Genomic DNA, 17017 nt, shown 5'->3' with positions numbered 1-17017 from the left:
GAAAATACTGCAAGGCAAAAATACTGCAAGGCAAAAAACAGCAGCCACATTAATTTGTTGATGATTGAGAGAAATATGGAAATTATTCTTGTGGGTTTCCCCAATGTTGCTACGCTGTCTTATTAAACAACACAAAAACAGCCATTTATTTCTACGTTAATCTATAATGCAGACATTTTTTAAAAAACAAAACAAAACAAAATTAATGGAAAATAAATAAAAAAACATGCAATTTTTAGAATCAACCAGCTAAAAACGGAGGGAGAAAATTGCAAAGGTGGAAACATGATTTAAGAAAGAAAGAAAGAAAAAACATCTTAACCACTACTCTCAACTAAATTTCTATTTCCGGGGCGGAGGAAAAAAACGGTTTGTGGAAACTAAACTTTCCTTGGTCCCGTTTTCCTTTTAAAAAGGTATGAATTGAATGCCAGCATATAAAAGCATCTCCCAATATTTCTATTCTTTTGGCTTCCCAGAGCCAAAAAGCATTAGGTGGCCAGAATTTCATAGGGTTAAAAGTAATGCTACGTAACTCAATCCTTGTTCGTATTAGAATTCAGCATCTTTCTGTGATATGCATGCATGTGGGTTACTGCAGCCTGAAGGAAGAGATAGTAGCATATCTTTAAATTCCTGAACTAACATTTGTGTGTTTGGGGATTGGCATCATTCACGACTAGGTTTGAGGTTAAAATGCTCCATGATAAGAACATTTCCCTCCAGCCAACTAGTGGGATCAGGAATCATACAGGTCAGGTTATGTGTAACAAATGAATCTGAGTGTTTCGTTAAAAAATAAAATAAAATAAAAATACATTCAGAGTAAGTGGAAAGAATGGCTACTGGCTCTGTGACAGGAGAGTCAAATCTTCATAAACCTGAAAGAGAGGGAAGGGGAAAAAAAGCGACACAAATGCTCCCCTACAAAAGAACAGACCAGATCACAGCTGGAAGGAAGGCAAACCTTTTAATCAGGTCCTTGAAATACAAGCTGCAGGAAGCTAGAACATTTTGGTGGACTTCAAACTCTTTGCCTTCAACAATAATTTTCAGGTCTGTAAACTCTTTCGCTCTGCGTTGCTGGTTCAACTCCTTCAACATTTCTGCAGAACAGAGAAGACAGACAGTGCCAGGATTCCCATTAAGAGGTTTTTTTTATTATTATTATTCTTTAGAAATAAATAAATAAAATAAAAAACAAGGAAAAGAGAAATTGGAAATGCTTGATATTCTTTGTTGGCAAGAATGGTTCAACGTTGACAGTCAAAGAAATCACAAACATAATACATATTATATAGGCAGATATATGTATATGCTTTATGCAAGCAAGAAACAGTAGGAAATAACTCAAAACCCTACATTTCAAAGAGAGAGAGAAAAAACAATTTTCCTGCATCAATAAATTAGAAACACAAATAATACATTACCACGCAAGTTTTTTAAAAAAAGAAATATTGTAAAAGGATGCAAGAACAAGTGCTTTATTATCTCCAAACGTTAATGGTTTTTAAATGTACTGGAATTAATACTGAATAAAAACGTGACATTTATGATGCAGTATGAACTTGACATGTTTCAAAGAAAAAAAATGCAAAGCTTGCAAAAATCCTTCTCTTAGGCATGCTATAGAAGTCCTTGAGCCTTACATTTAGCAAAATACAATTGCATTAAACCAGAAGAACATTTATTCTAAAATCAACGTACCATTGACAACCGGAAAGTTCTCAAAGCAGGAGGGAACACTTAACACTTCCTCACACATTAAAGGTTTAATTAAAAACAACACCCAACAAATGAATGCCTGCTTTTCAATACCTGCATTTGCCTTGAGTTTTTAGAATTCGTTTATGGTAGCAATTCATTTCAACACAAATACACAACCGCCTCTTCAGAGTCTTTATTTCTTGCAATAACTCACTTACCGTGCATAACCTCTCCAGGCTCTCACCTCCTTTATACTGGGAGAGCAGATCAGCAACGTGCCTTATTTGTGATCATGAACATAATAAGCAACACCATGGCAAATTGTTTCCTAAACTAACGTACCAGACTGGCTAGTAAAGTGGACAGAACACCGTTTTGGTAAACGTGTATTTCAAATGACTTATTCTGTTGATTTGGTATTTTGTCTACCATTCTTCATTTGCAATAGGTCAAGAGCTTTGTTTTCCTCAGGAACAACCACCTGTATAGTTCCATTCTCACAACCGTCTTTCAAACCTTTAAATTTTTATTATTCTCCTTAGTTGCAGTCAGATTTCACTGTTCTACCAGGTATAAAAGGTGGCCTTGCACCTGGAGTAGGGAACTTCTAGTTGATGCTGGATTCCCAACTCCCATCAGCCCCAAATAGCATGGTCAATGGTGAGGGATGCTGAGAGTTAGAGTTTAGCAAGACCTGGTGTGGTGGGGGCCCAAAGGGCCACAATAAATGTGATAATGTGTTACTCTGGAAATCCTTGAGTGTGCTTCTAATAGACAAGTTATGGAAACCTGTTGCTTTATGAAACTGATGATTTTGCCCCCCCCCCAATTGGGGCAGGAATACAGCTATTCTGTGAATCAAAGCTTAGTCAACAGAAATTGGTGAGAATCAAACCTGAATCAGCATAAATTGCTAGTGCTTATTATGCATGTGTATTAAACATAAAATGAGGTAATGATGTACATGATTGGTGAAAACCGAGATGCTTTGTTTGAAACTTTATAAATACCACTGTCTGGACCACTGGGCGGGGTTGCAGTTTTGCAGAACTATCTGACTGTAACCTATTGCTTTGCAATAAACGCTGGACTCCTAACTCCTCACGTTTCTTAGTTTTATTATTGGTGTAAACTCAGAAGATAAGCCAGTGGCCACATGCTCCCCATCCCTGACTTACGCCTGTCACTTAAGTGTAAATGGACCTGGAAAACCAGGCCAAAAACTTCATGCTTTGTTCGTAATCATGCCACTATCAAAATCATACTCTGCCAAACATTTACAGGGAAAAGAGCAGCAATCAAAAGCTACAACAACAAAAGCTTGCAAACTTAACATATATACTTAACGTATATACTTGAGTATAAGCCGACCCGAATATAAGCCTGGGGCACCTAATCTTACCTCAAAAAAACTGGGAAAACTTATTGACTCAAATATAATCCGAGGGTGGGAAATGCAGCAGCTACTGGTAAATTTAAAAAATAAAAATAAATACCATCCTATGCCTTTCCCAGCTGTCGGCGGTGGGATGGGGGGGGGGAGAAGCGGTGAGAAGGATCCCTTCCTCGCCGCTTCTCCCTCCCTGCTGTCTCGCACAGAGCAGGCAAAGGACGGGGGTTCGGAGAGTCGCAGTGCAGCGCTGCTCCGAACCCCCGATCCTGTGTCTTTCTCTGCCGCCGCCCGCCTCACTTGAATATAAGCCGAGGGCGGCTTTTTCAGCACATTTTTGGTGCTGAAAAAGTAGGCTTATATGGAATACTGATACCATTCAAGTGATATCCCAAACCAAGCCCAACCTAAACAACAACGTTTTCCCCCCCAAGGCAAAACAGCTAAGTGTCAACTTGCATGTTTATGTCAATGTAACAGAATCACAATGGTCTCTGAAAGGCTAATTATTCTGCACTGAAATGGGTCAGTGTTCTCTGGAGAGCAAGCAGATCATTAGAGATGGTACGGAAATAACAGCAGGCCTGTGTCAGATCTATATCAGAGGAAAATAAACCACGGTGCCCTTTGGGTGCTATACAAGCAGCTATTTTTAAATTATCCATTTGAGTTAAAATGCCATAATGTATCTCAAATACACATAAACTTAAAAGAAGGTGAGACAGGGTCAGATGGTGGGAAGCTTTGAAAGCCCAGAGTAAATCAGAATTTAGAAGATTAAACTTTAGAATTTAGAAGATTAAACTTTGCTTCAACAAGTTCAATTTAAAGATTTAGCTGGTCCTCACTATAAAGCATTATCACACATACAATTGTCCCACTGAGCAATGGACATCACTTACTGCTGAGAAGTGGAATTAGTTGGCAGACAGAGAAAATAAGATTTTGCAAAACCAACAGGTGAAGGTGGAATAGTTAAAAATATACACGTTGCTGCAAGGAGACACTCTGGGTGCATTTCAGCTCACTACACACACACACACACACACACACAACCTGAAAGTGTATTATTTTAATGCAGAAACCAGAGCAGAGATCACTTAACATGCCATTTTTATTCCTGCCCACCACCAATTTGGCCAAACTTGTAAACAGATCCTAGATGGGTTGCCTGCAAGGCCTCCAAGAAAGTAGGCAGTTTTTGCAATCTGGAAATTAGGTGAATCCTTCTAGCATCGCTTTCACGCCACCCATGTGCTCCAGGTCAGGTGCCAATTAATACATGTGTTACAACAGGGCACAAAGTTAATGATTCTTCCTTCCTGTTCCTGGTACTTGTCGCATCTGAGTCACAGCTTGTGTCCACACACTCATACATGCTTGTGGTGAGATATGCAAGCAACTTCATCTTGTTGGGGATTGTAGGATGAGGAAGAGGGAGTAGCACTTCTTCAGGTGTCATAACCAGGCACAGAGTACAAGAAGTGTGAGCCACTTCCATATCTTGCCTTACTCAGTGCCCACTTCCTATTTCCCATGAAGCAGTGCGGGAAAGGAAGAGCGGTGATTGGGTAAGCAGCAGGGTGGGAGGGGCCTGGGGGCACCACATAGCTAGGAATAGTAAAAGAGGACTTAATAAGGAGTTAATTTTCTATGATGCTGGGGAGGGGGGTGAGGAACAATAGAGATCTCTTACTCCGTGACTTTCCATGATAGGGACAGAATTTGTCATCAGCCCATGTTAGCAGTGCCTCTTTTTTTTTTTGCTGGTTTTCCATTAAAAAAGTCCCAAAATGGCATTTTTTGCAATTTTGCCAACAACTTTGGCAAAAAAGGGCAACCCTAACTTCAGGCACAAGTGACATTATTAGAATTCTCTATCATTTCCAGCCCAATAAATGTTTATCCAATCTCCGCTTGGGACCATTGCACATGGCAATGTCTTTGGGTAGTTTTACTCATAGGAGATCCACTGAAATCAACAGTCCTAGAAGGTTTATTAATTTCAAAAGGTGTAGTCCTGAGTAAAACTTAATACAGCCCGGGTTTTTTGGTTTTTTTACAAGCAGGGCAATTCCTATTGTAGATGCAGTCTGCAGTGACTTACGTCTTCACTGCTTGGGTCTGATTATGTTGGAAACACCACCCTCTAGCTAGGAGCCTTAGAACAGAAATTCCCACTAGTCTCAGAGGAAACTTGTCTCCAAACAATTCTAGCCCTTTGTGGGAAGGATGGGAGATAGCGCTGGAAAGTGAAGAAGTTAGCCTCCTCTCACCATGAAATTGGTTTCAGTAAGAATTAACTTTCACCATGCCTATAGTTTAAGTATCCCCAAACCAAGACATACCTACATGCCATGCATTAAATGTAACATATATTCTGACCCTTCATAAGCAATGAAGAGAAGCCTAGTAGCTTCCTTAGGAGTCAGCTCTGCTAAAACTTTAAACTTATTTCCCCCTCTGTCTGTGCCCCTACTGAACAGTTGTTCCCAGCCTTCATGATGGTGTCTTAGAAAGTACTTTAAGGCTGTTGTCTGCTCTGCTTTTTCTCTAAGCTAAGAAACCCTATTCTTTCCTTACCTCATGTGTCATACATCCATCTAATCTCTTCAACAGAAGTCGATTCCATTTATAACTGCCTTAAGAGCGGTGACCAAAATTAGGTACACTACTCCCAACTGAAATCCGGAGGAAACTTCAGGTCTTAAATCACCCTGAAGCTTTTGAAAATGCAAAACGTATTAATACTTACAGGATTTGCCAACCACCACACAGCAATTCAACTAACAGATTCAAGAACAAAGCCAGCTAACCTTTTGACAAGACAACAGCTAGCATTCTTCCCCAAGGAGAAATTAAGACACCAAAATGAAAAGCACAAAACAAATGATTCTTTAAGGTATTCTCACAGCCCCTTATTCCTGCATTTGAATAGCAGGTTAAAGAACGGGAATTAACCAGGCTCTATATACCATGACCACTTTTGGCTAACTACACATTTCATAGCATACAAACTATTCCTAGACAACAAGTGTTTGCTACCTGTGTGAGCTGGCTGGTCCACAATGTCTGTAGGGTGGTAAAGGCTGATCTAGATCCTTTCCTTTCCAGATGTTAAGGATTCTTATGATGTTTTCTGGATGTGCTATGTTCACTGCTTGGATACTCTGTGTATTCTGATGTCAAGACCGTGCCCCTCCAGGGAGATATCTGAGGTAGTATGTCCACATATACAAGTGCCACTTTATGGTCGCATGGACTTTGGCCCATGCTTCAAGCTACTTTACCTACACAAATCAATGGAGGAGGGGGTATCTTAATTCATGGCACACTGGAACATACATTTCATCCTTCAGAGCCAGTGTGGTGTAGTGGTTCAAGTGTCAGGCTAGGACCTGGGAGACCAGGGTTCAAATCCCCACTGAGCCATGAAGTTCACTGGGTTAACTTTGGCCCAGTTGCTGTCTCTCAATCTAACTTACCTCACAGGGTGGCTGTGGGAATTACCATAAATAAGATGGGGGAGCACCATGAACATTGCCTTGAGCTCTTTGGAGAAAAAGGTGGGATATAAATGCAACAAACAAACAAATCCTTCGCAGTATGTATCCACTGGGGTTTCTCCATATGGTGGTATCAGCCTATGACTATCCAAACTGTGGTTTCACTTCAAAGATAAATGACATTTCATAAAGAACATCAGTTCTTTCAACATACCCACAGTCTCCCTCTCCTCCCTGCACCCAATATTTGTAGTAATGGAAATTAATGTTAATGCTGAAAGGAAACATTTGCTTAACAAAATCACCACAGGATTTGCTGCATAATGGACATTTTGGAATATATCACGTGGAAAATCCTACTGGGTATAACGACAGGAAGCTGTTATGTAGAATTACTGGGGAAAACAGAAAACCTATTTGAAAATTACAAAAGGTAACTAGCAGCTTCATGTTTAAGTCAATTAATCTGTCCCAGAAATCAATACACACCAGTACATTCCTCCTACCGTAGGAAGGAGGAGAGTGTGACAGAGAAAAAGGCCTGAAGTATTATTGTTATAATATGTTTTTTGGGGGAGGGGGTGCTGATCTGTCTCCCAACGAGCTGCAAGGTAGATTTCGGGAGAGTTCCTCTAGGGAAGGTATTCTAAAAGATAGAATCTGCAACAGAGAAGACACTAGAATGCAGGTGAATGTCCTCCAAAAGAGAGAGTGAGTTGAAATCAATAAGGTTTATGAAACTAAAATCAAGGATAGCCAACGTGGTGCTCTCTATATGTTGTTGGGCCAGAACCATCAACCAGAACCATCATCCCTGACTGCTGGCCATGTTGGCTGAGGCTGATGAGAGTTGTAATCCAATGACATATAGACAGCACTACGTAACCCTGCCTTAAACCATACCCTGAAAATTGCAAGTAGACAATGACAACCACAACAACAAAAGGCTCTGCTTGCCATTTTGTACCAGCTGTAACCTCTAGACAATCCTCAAGTGCAGTCCCATGTCTAACGTACCGCACCAAGCAAAAGCAAATGTGTTATTTGCTCAGAGGTCTTTCCATTCTCTCCTCCCAGATCTCAGTAGCTCACAATAGGCTTCCCACTTATTTTGAAAGGTATGTCCCAACCAAGTTAAAAAGAAGTCAAAGGCTTACAACCTACAACACTAAAGTGATACAAGGGGCTCATCAGTAAGGTAAAAGGTAAAGGTAAAGGACCCCTGGATGGTTCAGTCCAGTCAAAGGCGACTATGGGGTTGTGGCACTCATCTCGCTTTTCAAGCCGAGGGAGCCAGCGTTTGTCCACAGATAGCTTTCCGGGTCAGGAGGCCAGCATGACTAAGCCACTTCTGGCACAATGGAACACCGTGATGGAAACCAGAGCGCAAGGAAACGCTATTACCTTCCCACCACAGCGGTACCTATTTATCTACTCTACTCGTGCTGGTATGCTTTCAAACTGCTAGGTTGGCAGGAGCTGGGACAGCGTGACGGGAGCTCATCCCGTTGTGGGGATTTGAACAGCTGAGCTTACAATTGGCAAGTCCAAGAGGCTTGGTGGTTTAGACCACAGCACCACCTGAGTCCTTTATCTTCATCAGTACATTTCCGTCATCTCCTCACTTGAATCTCCTGCTTTGTTATGCTGTTTTAATGGGTTATGCTGTTAATGGGTTAACTGTTAAGCTGTTTTAATAGGCTTGTTTTGCAATGCATTTTAATAACGGTTAGCTGTATTTTTATGATTGGTTTTATTTTTTGTTATTTTTGTTATTTTGCTGTTCGACTTTATTTGTTCATGGACTGTCTTGGTATTTCTTTTTGAAATGAAAGGCATTATATACATGCTAATATTTTTATATGGTTTTTAGTGTATGGTTTTGTTTTACTGCTGTAAACCACATTGATTTTTTTAATGACATAACAGTATATAATTTTTTAAAATAAATAAAACAAAACAAAAATACCCCTATTAAAGTAACGGCTATGAGGCATATGAACATATCACAAATATTAACATCAAAGCCAAGCACAACAGAATCCCAAGCAACTAGCAAAACTTGTCACTCAGCAACCACTGGAACTGAAGCTGAAAGCTAGTGTGAAAGCTTTCGTGAGGAAAACTGAGCTATCTACTTCAGATGACAGATTTTGGATGCTATCATTAAATGGAGGTGAGGTCAGGTGTCTCTTCTACTTCAGGCATAAAAACCCCAATGATATAAAATACAATTTTTTAAAAAAAACATTGTGAAGAACTATATTTTGCAAAAAACCCAACATTAAAATGCATCTAAATTGGTGCCAGAATGTATCCCAATAATCAGTGTTATTCATGTCTCAAAAGGCCTTTTCTAATCCCTCCAAAATACTGAATGTCATCTGCCCACATATTATCTGAAATATTTTGTTTGTTGTCATCTAATAGTTTGCTCAACATAAGTGATTTAAGAAATCCCCCTTTTAAAATTTAATGTACGGTAATCTCTCTTTACCTTGTGCACGTGTTGCAGTGATCGGATGTTTCAGCCAGTTTCCACAGCTTTTTTTTTTTAACTTGTTACCCTTATGTAATGCATTACTTTTTTGCCAATTATGAGAGGGAATGGAAGAAGAGACAGCAAAAGGGCTAGGAACTTGAAAACCACATGGAGTTGGTGACGGAGGTCACTATGAAGGAAAGCAAGGCCACTTCCCACGTCGGAAGCACAGACCCTCCAAGTGTCCCTATTTTCCAGGGGTGTCCATGATTTAGAGAAGCTGTCCCAGTTTCTGATTTGATCTTGGAATGTCCTTTTTCTTTAGGATGTCCCTATTTTCATTGGATAAATGTTAGAGGGTATGGAGTTGCCTGACCCCTGAGCCATCTGAAGGTTTGTTTTTTAATGTTTAGTGTTTAATTATGCTTTTATATATGTTGGAAGCTGTCCAGAGTGGCTGGGGCAATCCAGTAAGATATGTAGGATATAAATAGTAAAATTATCATGAAGGTATGAGACGTCCCTATTGTCATCGGAGAAATGTTGGGAGGGAATGGAAGCATATCCCACAATTTACAATGTTACTTGCTAAGTTAGATTTGCAATTCACTCAAGTCTATTATGACTAGAAATATTAAAAAGGAATCATAGAATCATAGAATCATAGAGTTGGAAGAGACCACAAGGGCCATCCAGTCCAACCCCCTGCCAAGCAGGAAACACCATCAAAGCATTCTTGACATATGCCTGTCAAGCCTCTGCTTAAAGACCTCCAAAGAAGGAGACTCCACCACACTCCTTGGTAGCAAATTCCACTGCCGAACAGCTCTTACTGTCAGGAAGTTCTTCCTAATGTTGAGGTGGAATCTTCTTTCTTGTGAGGAACCTCCCTCTTTAATGTGTATACTTACATCTTCTTGCTTTTAAAGATATTCCTACCTGTGCATTATTGTACATAATGTTAATATTCAATGAACATATCTTAGAAAAAAAGAAAACCAAAAGTAGAATAGCTGTTACTACTGTTTTTTTTTTAGTATTTTAATGATATTGAAATTGATGAATGATAGTTTCATTTTGTTGTCAGCTGCCTTGAGATTTTTTTAATGAGGTAATGCAGGGTATAAATGTTTTGAGTAAATAGTAGAGGACCAAACTGATTCCTATTAAGTCACGCAATTGTATCTGTTTTTCTGCAACAGGGAAACTTGTCATGTAAGGAGCCAAACATCAGCCGGTATGATTCCAACAGGGAGTTGAAAGCACAGGCCTGTTCTTAGTCAATGTTTTCCTAAGCCCTCAAGCCAATAAACAAACACACAGAAAGCTGAGATTAAAGACCAGTGACAAAATGTCCTAGTATTTATACATGCCACAGAGATTTATGTTATACAAAGCTACCATATTCCATGGTTGAAAATGACTCATTTGCCAGTCCCACAAGACCACCTCATGGGAGAGAGCAGGATCCACAGCCAGGTTTAGCATTTATAAAAAACGCTGCTTGCATTAACTGGCGTCTTCGTGCAGACAGACGATGCACTTGCTGTGATTTCTGGTGCTGTTGTTAGTGGCACAGAAGCAAGCAAAAGGCATCGGAAATCTGATCTGAACGGAATGTGGACGTTCCACCTGGCATAATACAGAATTCTCTTTTGGAGGGTGAAGAGGACCCAGCAGGAGGAAAAGAAGGAACACCACAAAATGGGCAGGGAGGTCACAGCGGACTCCTGAGATGAGACGAGAATGAATAATGAATGGCTGGGACTCCGCATTGACTAGAGAAATGCTACAGACGTATCATGCAGTCCTGTTAGATAGATCAGTGGGAAAATCCTCTTATTAGCACCAGCCACACATTTATTTCCAGTGCTTCCCAGAGCACAGAGTCATGCAGGTTAGGGTCGTAGAAGCAGGCCGGTAGGATGGGAGCGATCTTGGATCCATCTTTCTCACCAGGGGCCCAGATGACCTCAGAGGCTATGGTTCCTTGTTATCAGCTTGGGTTGGTAAGACAGCTGTTTCTGGACTGGCAGAGCTTTACTGTCTTTCACGTGGTAGTATCCTGACTGGATTACTGCAATGTGCTGGTTGGCCTGGCAGCTGCAGCTCATACAAAATGCAGTGACGCAAGAGACCGCTGGGGCAGAATATTGCCAGCATGTTACAATGCTGCTGGGGAAAAATGGTACTGGCTGCCAATTGCTACTAGGCTAAGTTCAAGGTGCTGATATCAGTGTACATAGGTTGGGACCAGGATACCTAAAATATTTGTCCATCCCTTATACCCCCTACCAATCTCTGCGCTCTGTAGGAGTGGGCCTCCTGCAAATATCATCTCATAGGGATGTATATTCCCTATAATGTATGAATGAGGCCTTCAGTGTGGTGGCACCTACCCACTGGAACTCTATCTATGTCTGTACATTATCAGACAGGTGCTGCCTCTGTTACCTTTATGGCACCTGTTGAAGACCATCCTTTTTCAATGAGCCTTTTAAAGTGGAGCTTTTTTTTACCCTATCCTACATTAGACTTATTTTTTAAAAAATATATTTTTCTTGTCAAAAAAACCACTTTGGGATGTTCTATGGGAAGTGGTCAAACAAAATAATAGATATAGATACAGACAATTTGCTTTGAATACAGTATTATTTAATTTCCACATTCTACAAACTCTGAGCAAGTCATCAAACTTGTTAATGAACTCAAACTTTCTGTCTTTGAATATCCTTTGTGTTGACCAATGCCTATTTCATCTGCTGTACTGATGACATACTCTAAGAGACTAAAGCTTTCAAGGCTCGGGTGAATAGTGGGACGAAAGTTACTGAAGTGCTGGTAAAATTTCTTAAATGATCTCCTCTCATGGGTTAATGTTTGAATGAGTACTGAGAATTGTTGGTTACCTAGAATACTCATTGTTTCTGTATGAGAGCTTAGATGGATAAAACCATGCGTGCTCATGCTGCAGTGGAAGGCGTTAAACCATGTCTTCAGTTCCCCTTTGCATACAACAATTAATCCAAATAAATGTTATCTAAGTCTAAAGTCAATGTCATAGTTGGCAGTTAAAGTACACAGACCAGAAGGTTTAGGGTTGAGCTCAGTGTCATACCATGATGAATGTTCTTCTTCTGCCCCTACGTGATGTTCTGGGGGTTCTCTAGAAAGGGGAGTAGAGGGAGGAAATCCCCATTATGCAAGCCAAAGTCCTTGCACAGGGTCTCTGCTTATGGAGCTCATTAGGGACTCAGCTAGATTGGTAAACAAAAAGTGATTTATATGTGTTGTGTATGCAATATAAAATTGTGCCACCAGATGGCGCTGTGGAGTACTGTTTTTCTCTGCCTGTTTTCCCTTTTATCTTCGATGTGTCTAGATCCAGCCTAGGTGAATCCTGCCCTTAAATAAAAATGGTCAGATGCATCTTGTGTCAAAACTGCATGCACTCTTCTTAAAGCATGTTTGACAAATGCATGTTGTCCAAAATGACCTTGAAATCATGTATTTATCTAGCATATTCTCCTTGCATCTTATTCAAAGTAGCATAGTACTTAATTTATCTGAATAGCCCAAGAATATCCAATATTGGGTTTGGAAGAAAAGAAAAACAAACTTTTCTTAAGGTTTCTACATTGATTTGGAACATATATGGAACATACACAGTGAATTCAGCTAACAAAATGTTTTTTGGGGGGGAGGGAATTGCTACTGTATTTCATTTACCGTAATCTTATTTTTTGTCAGGTGTTAAGACAAAGAGGGAAAGGAATGCAGCCACAACATCCAGTTTTAAGCAGAAACCTAATCCCGATTGCTTTAATTGCCAGAAGACAGGTCTGAAAAAATCTAAGAGATGCTTTAGGGAAGGTTAAAATATTTATTACAGGATGATCTGGCAGGAATTCAAATTTATCCTAATTGCTTTCAGCAGAAAGCTAGCAGATAGCTTTTAGACCTTTTTGATCTCTTTATGTTGCATGAGGCAACTACTAAATGTTCTCGAGTTGTGAAAGTTTTGAATAAGCAGTATCCGTGGGGTGAAACTGAATGGCTAATCAACAGGGCTTCCTCTCAAATGTCAGCATTTGTTGAATGCTGACCCAGTCCGGTGAATCAAAACAAAGCACTAAATGTATGGATTCGACAAAGCTTTTTTAAATAACATTTTTAAAGCAAATCACTAACACAGAGGAGCTTAGTGGAAAGTAATGAAATGCCATTTGCACTTGCGCACTACCTGTGGCCAGCTTTGGCTGCGTTAGTTTCAAGTCTTACATTTGTTTTATGTAAGTAAATGCTTTAATAGTGGGCCTCATGTGCCTTTGTAACATCTTTCAACAGACAAATTAAGGTCTTTATCAGAAAGAGACAGAATATAGGGATGTATTTAGGATGAGCATGCATGTGTGCAGATGTGGAATCTACCGCAGAATCATCAAGGGAAGTTGCATGTTTAGTGCACGTAAGTTGGACACTGCTAGAACAAATGTCCTAACAGTGATCAGCAAAGGAAGACCAAGCAATTTCCAAGTCAATAAATTTCAAGAGGCTGTGAAATCCACTGCCCTATTACTTCTGTGCCAAGGAACCTCTGCTTTAGTCATGGGCCCCTTCTAAGTAGCAGCAGCTTTTTCTATTAAGTTTTTTCTGATGTTACTCATAGAAACAAGCTGGTCCTTAAGGGGGGGTGGGGAAGTGGGGAGGAGGAAGAGGAGAGGAGAGAACACTGACTCCTGTAATACGCTATATTGTTGTGCCACTTTGCTAGCATTTCAAGCATTTTTGGTATTCCTCATTTGACTTTTCAGAACCTGCGAGGAACGCGACAGGATGCCCTTTCACAATGCAACACATAGCAAGACTAATTCAAGACATGTTTTCCCATCCCGTGGTGGAAACACCACCGATATTTCTCCACCGCTCCCCGCCTTGCTGCTTTACAAAAACCTCTTTGGAATTCCTGAAGCATCCTACTTCCTGCAAGCTAATCATATATAGAGTTTGCTTTTTATAACTGCTTTCAAAGTGGCTGTCATTATGCACCCAGCTGAAGCTCATGTATATAGACGTGGATGCAAGCACTTTCTCTTAATATGTGGAACTCAGTGGACACCAAAGAAAATGGCAAATCTTTTCATGGACTACAATGGGGTTTTAAAACGTCTGCATGGAAAACAGAAAAGAGGCAATTTCCAGTTCAAGGTACTATTTGCACGATGGCTTTTTAATTCCGCAAGCCATTCAAACAGTGCATGCCTCCTGAAGTGTTGCTTCCGAGACAATTCAGACATATGTTTTATGCCTTCCTCAAACAATACAATTCACGTGTTCTCCTCTTTGTATTTGTAGCTTATGCATTGATTTCCATGCTCTTCAGTGGTTTTTTTTTTTTTACTATATACTGAATGTACAGTATGATTATGTGGAACACACAGAATTCTATTGACACAATACCAGGAGTCATGAGGTGCCAAAGTTCTTACATCAAACTTCAACTGGTAAAACTTAAGAGAAGGTCTGGGCTGAGTGCAACAAGATTGTCCCTAAGCAAGTCAGTAACACCTTCTCAAATGCATTGATTTTGGAGGACTCTAGCAAGATTGATCACAAATCAAGTTCATTACCAACAACCAGAGGGCCCTAAAGTCTGTGTTAAGCCCTGAATGGCACTATTACTATTACTAAAACCCTGAGCTGGCACTGGATGCATTGCCCCCCCCCCCCCGGAGGGGGTAATGCCACCTACAAGAGAAGAGATGGCTGGAAACCTGGTACGAAATCACCCAAAGCACTTTCCTTATCTCACAGGAAGCAGTATGCTGACTTCCTCTTAGGGAAAGGGGCTAAATGGAATTTTTAATAAGCAGGATTTATATATCTTCGTCTTCTTCTTCTTTGGCAATCACTCGTAGCCGAGTAAGATTGTCTTCCATAAACACGATTTAAACAATGGGTCCGTAAGTAACTGTGGAGGCCAATTCTGGATCCACACGTCCTTCCACAGTGGGGACATTGGTTTTTGGGCGCGAGTTGATCATGGTGTGGATTTGCCAAGCGTGCCTTCCTCTTTGCATGTTACTCCCTTGCATCCTGAGTTTGAGTGTCTTCAAAGCCCATGGCACCTTTGGTAGTGTTTCCCAATTGTTGGCCAGTGTTTCCCAATTGTTGGTGCTTATACTACATTTTTTTTAGATTTGCCTTGAGACAGTCTTTAAACCTCTTTTGTTGACCACCAGCATTGCACTTTCCATTTTTAAGTTCGGAATAGAGTAGTTGCTTTGGAAGACGATCATTAGGCATCCGCACAACATGACCAGTCCAACGGAGTTGATGTTGAAGAATCCTTGCTTCAACAGCGGTGATCTTTGCTTCTTCCAGTACACTGATATTAATTTGCCTGTCTTCCCAAGTGATGTGTAAAAATTTTCAGAGTCACCGTTGATGGAATCTTTCGAGGAGTTGGAGATGGCGTTTATAAGTGGCCCATGTTTCACAAGCATACAGTAAGGTTTGTAGTACAATAGCTTTGTAAACAAGCACTTTGGTTTCCCTGCAAATATATATATATATATACCCACTAAAACTGTACCATTTAAAATGCATTCATGTGTGTATGTGTAATTTAGTCATATACAGCAGGAAGCATTGCTGCTTTGAAGTGAAACTATTTCCCTCTTCAATGCCATTCCCCCCCCTTTAAATACCAGTCCACTGGCAATTTAAAATTCATGTAATTGAAAACGATTTAAATATTCAAATGAGAAGGTTCCTCACAACACATACACACAGCCTGCTATAAGATATGCCAATCCTTTGTCCCACAAGTTTAGTAAAACTGACACCAGCTTGTAAGTGTAGACAATGTGTTAATCAGACAGATTACCGAGAAAAGCAGGGAACAAATGCTGGAGCTTAGATTTTGCATGATGCAAAAGGTACGCACTAGGTGAAATTGAGAACAGGCTTGGCTTCTTGCTACTGCAATATGTTCAAGGCTCAGCAGTGCCAAAGTCGATGTGAAATGCTATCAAAACAAGATTAAGGAGAAAGCATTGTTTTGCTGGTACTTTCAGGTACTTTGTTGTTCTGGGCACTGCTGCTTTCAAGTCAGCTAAATATGGGATTTCTCCCCCTCCCCCTCCCCGACATTAGAAGTGTTAGATCTTCATTTCACAACTCCCACTTGTGTGCTTGTTATTTCCTCTTCACCATTTTCTAAGGTAGTAATACACCACAGCAGAGCACAATTAGGATCATCTGGTACATTCCTCATGATATTAAACTGCTAAAAGGCTGAAACAGAATCTTGAGTAGGTTGAGAGAGAGATTATACAAAAAAAACCCCCAGAACATATTAACACCAGAAATGCTGAATACAGGTGAAACTCGGAAAATTAGAATATTGTCGAAAAATGCATTTATTTCAGTAACGCAACTTAAAAGGTGAAACCAATATATGAGATAGATGCATGACATGCAAAGCAAGATATGCCAAGCCTTTATTTGTTGTAATTGTAATTATTTGTCGTTAGGGAGGTCAATTATAAATGGAATGCAATTAATGAAATGTAATAGCGATGTTTATTTTTGTATTATTGTAACTATTTGTTTTATTACTGTGGAATTTCCAAAAGAATTTGTAAAAATTAAAATAAAAATAAAAAAATAAAAAGTTGCATTACTGAAATAAATGCACTTTTCGACGATATTCTAATTTTCCGAGTTTCACCTGTAAAAGCTGAATCTCATCACGGAAGCTGAGTGACAAGATGCAGGATGAGTGGCCTTCAGATCACATTGGGCTCATGATGAAGCCGTCAGATGAACACTCACTCAGATCTAACTCTTTCTAATGGTACCTGAATTGTGTGTAGCTTTATAAAAGCAGCAGGGTACTACATGGCCTGAATTGTAGATAGTTCAACT

General features: G+C 40.0%; 1 protein-coding gene across 3 annotated transcripts in view; it reads right to left on the bottom strand.

Annotated features, from left to right (window-relative positions):
* Positions 1 to 17017, bottom strand: part of KLHL29 (kelch like family member 29) — a 391592-nt gene that overhangs the window by 93558 nt on the left and 281017 nt on the right. For all 3 annotated transcript variants that reach the window (XM_060272443.1, XM_060272445.1, XM_060272444.1), the window contains one exon: positions 968 to 1106. In XM_060272443.1, coding sequence (XP_060128426.1) covers positions 968 to 1106 — 139 coding nt within the window. The remainder of the gene's footprint in view (positions 1 to 967; positions 1107 to 17017) is intronic.

Source organism: Zootoca vivipara, chromosome 3 (genome assembly GCF_963506605.1).
Source record: "Zootoca vivipara chromosome 3, rZooViv1.1, whole genome shotgun sequence".
NCBI classification, from domain to species: domain Eukaryota; kingdom Metazoa; phylum Chordata; class Lepidosauria; order Squamata; family Lacertidae; genus Zootoca; species Zootoca vivipara.
Note: the sequence above shows the minus strand (reverse complement) of the source record. Positions and strands in the feature narration are given on the sequence as shown.